This window comes from Varroa jacobsoni, unplaced genomic scaffold, assembly GCF_002532875.2.
Source record: "Varroa jacobsoni isolate VJ856 unplaced genomic scaffold, vjacob_1.0 scaffold_812, whole genome shotgun sequence".
Taxonomy (NCBI): Eukaryota; Metazoa; Arthropoda; class Arachnida; order Mesostigmata; family Varroidae; genus Varroa; species Varroa jacobsoni.
The window spans coordinates 158,194-167,683 of record NW_019213714.1 but is presented as its reverse complement, the minus strand read 5'-3'; the positions used below and the strand labels follow the sequence as shown (position 1 = coordinate 167,683).

General features: G+C 38.0%; 1 protein-coding gene and 1 long non-coding RNA gene across 4 annotated transcripts in view; one reads left to right on the top strand and one right to left on the bottom strand.

Annotated features, from left to right (window-relative positions):
* Positions 1 to 9,490, bottom strand: part of LOC111264005 (solute carrier family 15 member 1) — a 31,974-nt gene that overhangs the window by 9,458 nt on the left and 13,026 nt on the right. For all 3 annotated transcript variants that reach the window (XM_022839578.2, XM_022839576.2, XM_022839577.2), the window contains exons 2-5: positions 6,870 to 6,954; positions 6,244 to 6,385; positions 1,417 to 1,503; positions 381 to 649 (exon numbers count right to left, since the gene is read on the bottom strand). In XM_022839578.2, coding sequence (XP_022695313.1) covers positions 381 to 649; positions 1,417 to 1,503; positions 6,244 to 6,385; positions 6,870 to 6,954 — 583 coding nt within the window. The remainder of the gene's footprint in view (positions 1 to 380; positions 650 to 1,416; positions 1,504 to 6,243; positions 6,386 to 6,869; positions 6,955 to 9,490) is intronic.
* On the top strand, positions 2,517 to 8,943 carry LOC111264008 (uncharacterized). Its single transcript, XR_002682592.2, has 3 exons — positions 2,517 to 3,379; positions 6,862 to 6,936; positions 7,374 to 8,943. It is a non-coding gene; the product is annotated as an uncharacterized LOC111264008 (long non-coding RNA).

Sequence of the window (9,490 nt, the reverse complement as noted above, 5' to 3'; positions counted from 1 at the left end):
ATATAAAAACGAATATATCGGGCCTTGGAAATTAATCAATAAAAACATAGATGAAAGAATAATCATGGAATGCACTTTTGGCATCAATTACAGGCTGCACTAGCAGATTGCAGTTCCATATGCAACGATGTTATTCCAATACGATTTGTATGTATGCAAAACAGAAGAGGACCTTGAGGCACTCCTGGCTGAAAATCATCTAATGAACTCATTCTTCTGTTTGCTCTGATTCCGAGTTTTCTCTCTGTCAAATAACAGTGCAGACACACAATAGAAGTGTATTGTACAGATTATATTTATGAAAGAGACAAAAAATAACAAAAGTAATTATTGCTTTTTTAGACTGAAACCTCTATAGAAATGGGTGGAACTATACTAACCGAGAGAGATGACCATCAGAATAGCAGGCACACCAAATGCAAGTGGGAAGCAGCTATCTCGACCATTGCAGGGAATTGCACGAAGATACGGGGTAATTGCAGTTGATAGTACTGAGCCAGCGTTAATACACATATAGAAAATGGAAAAAAACTGCTCGAGGTAGAGCTCCTGACCGCGTACGAATTGGTCACCGCCAAACGCAGCAACACATGGTTTAATTCCTCCGGTTCCTATCGCAATTAGGCCTAGACCTAATAGAGAGAATATGCTGGGAAAAGGACAAATAAAAAGGTGACACGGAGAGAAAGTTACTACTTTTTCTGAAATGCAGGTTTTAGATTATTACAATTGCTATATTATTATTAGAACTTCTTTAGCCTACCATTTACACAACACTAGAGCGTCCAAGGCAGAAACATAAAGCACTATTTTTATTCTAGGACAGAAATAGAAGGTGGGTACTATTACTTTCTAAAATTAAACGTTTTTCATGAATGCAGTTGTACAACAGGCGGCACCTCTGATAATTTGGAGACCTTCTTTTATGCCTAGACATTTTGTAATTATCTTTTTAACGCTAATCGTTTACGCCAGCTGACGGCAAGTATAACTGTACGGTTGAAAATATTAGAACCAATTTTTTCTACGATAAGCGGCTATTGTAATTCATAGGTTGGGAACAATGCTCTGAATTGAAAAATTCAAATGGCTGTAGATAGTCTCGTGAGGATATGGCAACCCATAGTGACTATTCGACTAGTTCTAGCAGAACAGATCGGAACTACGCCTACCGGGGCTATTGATTCTGTCCTAAATTGTTATTAGCGTATGGGGCGCAGCCTATCGTAAGCTGTGATGCTTTCCTCTCGAGCCAATCAATACAGATCATCCTCCCGACTCAGCTGGAGTCAATAAAAAATTACGGCCAAAAAAACATAAAGGCCATTACAACGGCGGCAAAAATAGTCTATCTTATCTTAATGCCATTTGTTCTTATCGTCAAAACATGGCGGCCTTGCGTGATGAGGGACTTACATTTGGGTTTCGAGACCAAGATTGAAGGATCCAATAGATAAAACTGCATTCCCAATCGCATAGATGATTGAAATATAGAAAATTGTTCTGAAAATAACACAGGGATAAAATTCTTCAAAAATCTTTGCACCAATGTTTGTCAACGTTTTCTCCTACTTTTCTTTCTAATTAACGTCATGCCCTTCGTGAAATGAGAATTGATCGAAAAGATATTGCCCAGAGAGATAATTGGAGCATTTCCTCCCTCTGAACCGATTATTATAGGTAGAGTCATTACCTCATGAACAGCTGAAAACTACATCATATAGATCACGCTCTATTCGACTTCGAAAATTTTGCCGAACAGGGCAAGTGCTTTGTCTGTACTTCAAATAGTGCTACATTTTGATCATCTCTGAGATATATTGAGCCACAATTTTTGCAAAAGTGCACACTTGCGAAAAAGTTCATACTATTTGTGAGTTGTTTTCTATTTTAAAACGTTTACGATATTCAGCTTTAAAAGGGCAAAATTTGCTACAAAAGTTCCTTGACTGTCACAGGTTAACTGTCTGAGCTAAATTCTAAAATTTTGTTATATTATTCGATCGTTGATGCACAAAATACGTTGATAGCGGCATTTAAAATACACCGAATCTACTCTCAGCCTTATTGGAAAATCTAGCTTAGATATTCTATCTAATTTTTCATAGTGAGCATTATAGGTGTCATACATTACCACCCGCTGTTGAATGTGATCTGATGCCTGGCATGGGCCCATCCGACTAGAAAACATCACATTACTTCCATATCCTACCTTTGCCCCCAGCAGTTATTATGTGCTATATTGTCGTCATAACGCAAAGTACCTGATACGATACACGATTACCGTTGTTACGTATGTCCAGCGGATTCTGTAACAGGCACCTATAATATGCCGCCTGAAAACGCCCCATGTTAAGGATATAAGGATCGCAGTATCTACCCAATCGTAGCCATTCACCAACAGCAAAATGTACTTAGCTATTCTTATCCAAATTAAAAGAAATCGCTATGCTAAAAAAACAAATTCGGCTCAATTTAAAGAGATCCCAACTTTCCATTGAGCTTTTCTATTACCCAGAGTTCTAAGTTAGTTGACCATATTTCCACTGTATTTACAGAACTTATAGCTAGCTTGTCGTGTGGTATTCGCGTCTCGATTCGAACAGTATCGAGATGTATTTTTCTTTCTTTTTTAAAAGATATCCACACGCCGACAGGGAGAGACAGATGACTTATGTATGCATGTATACGCCTGTCGTGACGTGCACGCACGCTGCGATCTGACGCATAACATACCAGTTAAGGCTGCAGTGACTAATGATTTCTTGAAGCGTTCGCGCTTTGTAAACAATTTCCAGTCCCAAATAATTACCTCCTGTACATTACTCTAACGATAACCGAATCTGAATGTCTACAAACCCAGATGATAGATCAATTTGTGCCCTGCAGGATTTTGGTTAATCAAGTAAATGTTCATAAAACATTTCGAAGACAATAGTCCTCAACTGATCCGTAGCAACTAAAAAGAGTCAGAAACTAAAAAGAGTAAAGAACGGAGTAGGGTTATAGCCTTACGCTTATGTATGTCTGGGAGCCCAGAGAGGGTATAAACAATGGGATCGATTTTACTTGATTTGTTCAACAATATCGGCATCACAGATAAGCGCTAAGCTCTGATAGTTTGAACAGTGGTTTTTCTTCTTTGGAACCTCGTTTATGCACAGCGTGTTACGCGTATTTCCCTACACTACGAATGGAACTTTAGCGTATCGCAGTGTTTGTAGACTGCTTACGTATCTTAGCGTAGACAAAAAAAAATCGTACTGCCTATGTGGGCACTGTTGATAAGTTGTGTGGTGTCTACTGAAAGATCTGACAATTCGCGTTTTCTGTTAGACCAAAGACGTATGAATCGTACGTTGCGTAACGTACAACAGAGGTTCGTTGCTCACAGACATCTATGTACAGTGCGGTGCTGTTTTTGTGTACTGATTCCAAAACGGATATTATTTCATATAGTGTACATATATGATACTTCAAACATTATCTATCTATCTATATAATATATTACAACATAAAAAATCACCCGAAGCCGTATGTCTGTTAATCTAGAATACATCACTAAAGATCCCTTTATGCTAGAGCAAGATTTTCTAAAAGACATATATAGGAACATCACACAGAACGAGAACATGTGTACCTCTGAATCAAGTATATTATTTATGAAACAGGAAGAAAAACAGGGCAGGTAGCTGTTAACAGCTATTGTAGGTCATATTGAGTGTGTAAAAGTTTACAACGTGGGAAACGCTTGAGGTAGTTAAGGATTTTAAAAATCGTTATTAAAGGTGCCTAAATGTTGTGGGTGAAAAAAAGCGTCGCGACACTAGAAAGCTTACGTTTTTGTGTTTTTTTTTATGAAGATAATAAGTTGCTGTTTTATGTGAGGTATTATTCTGCATGAATATGAAATCACCTTACACATTACGTAATAGCCCGAATGGTTTCCATCGGCGGGAATACTTAAGTTGCATACTAAATCGGCCCCGAACGAAATTCAGAGACGAACTTAATGGCTGTGTAATAATAGTCAGGAAGCAAAGTAGAAAAAAAAAAGCTCGGAGATCAACCTATGACGACTTAAAACAAGTTCGTTTTGCCTCGACATCATCTAGCATTTCGATATCGCTTAGTCAATGCTGAATGTGACAGAGGTTTACACGTCAATGTATTATATCCCTGACCCAATGACAGGTTATATGCACACCAATTTAGAGGCCCCTACATATGGAGAACTAAGTAGAAACTAATCCAGTGGCTTTGTTTTAGATCGAGTAAAGAAGATAGATCACAATTGCCATTCGTGGCGATTAGTATACGACGAGCTACAAAAAGCTGTTCCGGGTCTGCAACAATGTTAATGTAAAGAAGGTGCTGATGTTTCGTTTCTGTGAAACAAATAGAAGGACGAGTCCGCGTTGTATAATAAGTCGATCAGTGACGCCTTAGCCCCGCATGGTCAAAGAAAGCGACAATCTTCCAGCAGTAAACACGTACGAAATTGGAAAAACAAGTGTACCTAAAAAAGTGGGAACCGTAATGAGCATTTTATAACAGATTCAATTAACACAAAGTATATGTAATCCAACTTGTTTAAAAGTAACGTTAGTGTTGGTGAGCTAGTGGATAGCGCAACAGCTGCTTTAAAATTGGCGAATATACAATGTACAACGATGCCCCAAAAAGTGCAAAAAAGATTTTACGCATTTCACTCGTTACGTAAAAGGTCTGTTATGAGAAAATTGGGTCCTCCCCTCCCTCAGCAAAAACAGCCACTCTAGAATGTCGTCCTTGGTGCTTTTTTTTTTACAAACTTGTACATATGTGCGGAGTATGTTAGATCTTAGGGCTACATACAGCATGCTTACCTGACTCGCCAGCCGTCTGACGTAATGATGTCTAACGGCGACTCCTAGCGTAACGTTGGCGGCGTTTAAATTATATAATTCGTTCTTATGAATTTTAGCTGTGTTTGTTTCTGAACTGCCGTATATCGAGGCATAGAATCACGCTAATCGAAAATTTGCATGTATCGACATTATCAAAGCGAAAAAGTTTTTTCCTAACTAATACCAAGTGTTATTATAAAACGGTATTGCAACTTCAATCGTCCAAATAATTACCCTTACGATCCAGAGGCGTTTACAACTTACCATGCATTATTTTGAGACGGAACTATTACTTTTTTAATTCTGAAAGTTAAAAACTCTGTTTAAAAACTACTTAACTTCCGGCAATCGCGTTTAATCAGCAGATCATTACATCGGCCTAAAAAAGTAGTAATCTGAGGAAGTTAAGATGAGGAATTGCCTTGAAGAAAAACTTCACATCAGTTCTCCGCACCGTTAGAACCATACAAGGACATGATGAACCATGCATACATGAACCATGATCAAGCAGAATAACTTTATGGCTTTACTTAGAGGCATGAAATATTTTCCAAGGAATTGCTCAATTTGAATGAACTGAAAAGTTAAAAACATAAAGTTAAGCCGGCAACAAATGTACGACAAAGCTTTTAATATAGTTTCTATATTTTCAAACGCAGAAAAAACCGTCTTTTAGTGAATGCTTTTCAAAATATAGCTAGTTGTCTAAGATAAATCTGTGCTATTTTAAGCTAAAGCTGGTACCGAAAACACGCATCGCGTTATCATAGACACTTTTATGCAAAAGCTACTTCTTTGCAACCGACTTTGTAAGCAGAGCCCGGAACGCTATTGTATTTATGCTCTTATAAGTAAGTTCATAAAAAAAAACTTAGTTTTGAGCTCTTTTACCTTTTTTTTTTTTTGCTTTGTTTTGTACTCCCATACTAATTGGCTTAACAGCCTGTATTGGAAATGGAATAGGATACCCGCTACTGATTCTATGTTTGATTGTCTATATTATAGGAGTGCCCGTAGTCGTCATAAGCTAGACCAAATAATTAATAAAAATTCGCGAAACGCATAATGCGGTATCGTCACTAGAACTCCTAAATGTAGACTAGTGGCTTAAACGCAAAAGACTCGAAAACGCCGTATTTATAGGCGATTCAAGATAACCAATTGTGGATACTTTGAAAGATTCGGTAATTTTACATAGCTCCGGTAACACCGGAAGGTGCCTTAATGAACATCGCATATAAACGGATGAGTTTACTCTACTGGGCAAAAGATGATCATGGTCCAAACGTAGGTGCGTTGAGTTTTCAGTAGTCGTCCCACATCAATGGATTAGACTATCATACGATAAACTTACTTAAATTTTCCCAGCCAAGAGTCAGCGATGATTGCCCCAAGTAGAGGTGTGAAGTAGCAAGCCATGGTAAAGGCATGGTATATCGATTTGGTATCCTCTTCGCTGTACAGCAGTATACTGGACAGGTATATGACAAGAACGGCTAAAAATCAACAGACAACAGGAAGTCAGATTTCGTGCTGGTTCCAATCCATGTATAGCTACATAATAACTTTTATATTTTTTTCTAAAAATATGCCGTGTCACATTTAGCGCATGGGACAGGGATAAAGTATCTATGATGTGGCGCTCATGCCGAAGAGTGGAATAAAGGCGGTCCACTCTGAGCTCTATGGCGATCCATACTACACGTGCTAATAATATTTACGCATCGAAGACCCTAACCCTTGCGTCGAATCTTTTTATCTATATATAATGTATAGTAAACCGATTTTAATACCCATGTGTAATACAGAACTAATCAAAGATATAGAACGCTTCAAAACCTGGTAGGACGTTCATCCGCACGGTCACACATGAACTCCAGTCTGAGGTATGTTAACATTACATTAATTTGCTATCATTTTTAAAGAATTAATAAAATTACGCTTATGAACCTCTATTTATCTTGCCCTCTAGGTACTTACTTCGCATGCCATAATACGAAAATCGCTCGCAGAATTCATTGCTGATGATGAAGAACACTGACTTCGGGTACGGGATTTCCTTGGCCTCAAAAGAAAAGAAACCATATAGGCATTTTGTTAACACATACACTTGCAGATTTTTTTTCTAAAAATACCTATAGTCCAATACATATACATAGTGTAATCACTCTCTCCAAATATTGACTCTCTAAAAGAGTCAATATAAATGTATTTATTTTTGTCCTGTTATATTTTTTTTGTCCGTTTATATACGGTAGAGTGAGGCTAAAATCTTTGCTATCTTTAAAAACAACTCGGGCTACAACGATGAATGAAACTATATCAGCGTATTTATCAATACTTGTGTAACCCGAATAGGTTTGCCAAAAGTTGTCCATTCGGAAAAAATATCTATTATCGCTGGCCTGTATAATCCCGTAAGGTGTAATAAGGCCGTGCGAATAAACCAGTCATTTAATAAAACTAAGAAGAATTTTTTTTCAGGACGGAACGTGATCATGACTAAGGAGGCCGATGGCTTACTCGCAGATTAGGCAGCTCAAATATGGCTGAAATTTCACTGGACGTTGTGAGGCTGGACCTTGAAAAACTAATATATCCACGTTTCGTTCGCGCAGTTTGTTCGACAAGTAAGGCAAATTGTAACAACACAGGTACCGTATTTCAAAGCAAATAGATCTGCGATCGTGATTATTTGCTATAAAATGGGTGGCTTAGGTAAACAAAAATCCCCTCTAGACACAACTGTATGTGACATGTTGTTGACAACAACGGGATGTTGCTTTACTTGACATATATGTTCGGGCTATTTGAGCTGTACCCTGAGGCCACTTATGTTTTTTCAAAATTAGCAACACTAAATGCAATAGCCTCACCTTAGCAAGGCCCGCGTAGACCGCAGAATTGCCCTGTAATGGTTCAGTATAATCACTTATATAAAACGTAAGTTGTCTTTAGTCGGCCTTTGAAGACGTAACCTTGGGAGTGGCGAAGCACTGGCTAGAAGACGAGCTGGTTACATCGTTTCTTTGTTGTTCAGCAAACATTCGATGGAATAAGAAAAGCATGTCTAGCTATCCCATATAATGGTCACTTTTCCAAGTTGATTGAATATAGAAAAATATAGCGCTAGCTTTTTGACTTGTATTCTTTTTAATTAGTAGCATTAAAATTTCAAATTAACGTTCCTTGCCAGAAAGAAACGCAGCGGCTCATATGATTTCACCTTCATTTATTTATATAGTTTATTATTTAGGTGACAAAGGAGGCCAGTTTCATTTGTCAGTTCCTAGGAATCGGAACATACGCTCAATAAAAATTAAAAAAAAAAATGCTAAACTAAGAAAAAAAAAGACCTTTAAAGCGAAATCTGCCCGATGGCATACATTGATGTCGATCTAGGGTCCGCTTTCGAAAAGGTAAGCTCGTAGAAAATAATAGTGAATGCTAAATTATAGACAGGCCAGTTCCACATGTTTCTGCCACTTGGAGGAAAATTCCGGATCGATTATTTGAAACTAAAAACGTTTACTTTAATTCTATTACTCTGAACGGCAGAAGTCGCTACATTATGACAAGCATGACTCATGTATAGATCCGCAATATGATAACTTATAGGTAGATTTTTTTCACCACCCTACCCTAACAAATTGCAATCTTGAATCCTCAAAGATAGCCTTACGAGAGAATAGAGATTATCGTATGGATTCTATCGCTCGTCACTGTACAATGTAAATATACAACATAGACATACCCTACAAAGATATTCATTTCTTATTTTTTTATGTTCCCATACTTCTAAAGTGCCGCGGTGCGAACCGACTCTGGTATCATTCAATAATCTAATAACTAAACAGTACACGTTAATTTCTACTTTTTTTTTTTTTTTTACTGGTATTGGTGGCTGTATACGCCGACGATACATTGAAAAAAAGTCACTAGAAAAGCCACTTGCTTATTTAACAAAGTTACCTAGTAGAGCTGCACACGCAGTGCCACCCATTTGGCTCATTTTTGTATTGTTACTTTTGTCTGGCTTTAGAGATGAGGCAACTCACTTGGCATACCTCTTCCTTTTACCTCTTGGTATGCTACTTTATGGTAGTCTAGACTAACGTAGAGAAATAATGGGTATTATAAAGAAAAAAAAAATAAATAAAAAAAAAGCTATATAACTGCTAATAAAGTTTCGTTCAGAAGCGTTGCTCCAAATGTCTGAGCTTTCCGAGCTCCCACAACAATTACTACTACCACAGGGAATCGCTAACAACAAAAGTCAGTATTCGTCAGCTGAAGCTGCTGAGCTGCGTCATTTTACGCTACACGCTTCCGTGTTCCTTCGCGACGTCTGTCGCAGAACCGCACACAGACGCCGACGCATCCATCTGGGTCAGCTATCATAAGCCTAAATGTATGAACTTGTTTTTGGTAGTATTCGACATTGGAAAAAGCAAACGATAAAGGGAATGAGATGAGGAAAGGTGCAATCGTAACGGTCATCGCAATAGCAGTAATAAAATAGTGGTAGGGAGCGATCATCGCGCCGATGACAAAGACAGAGCTCTGGTCTTCGAAAAACGATTGGATATCTGCTGGTTACT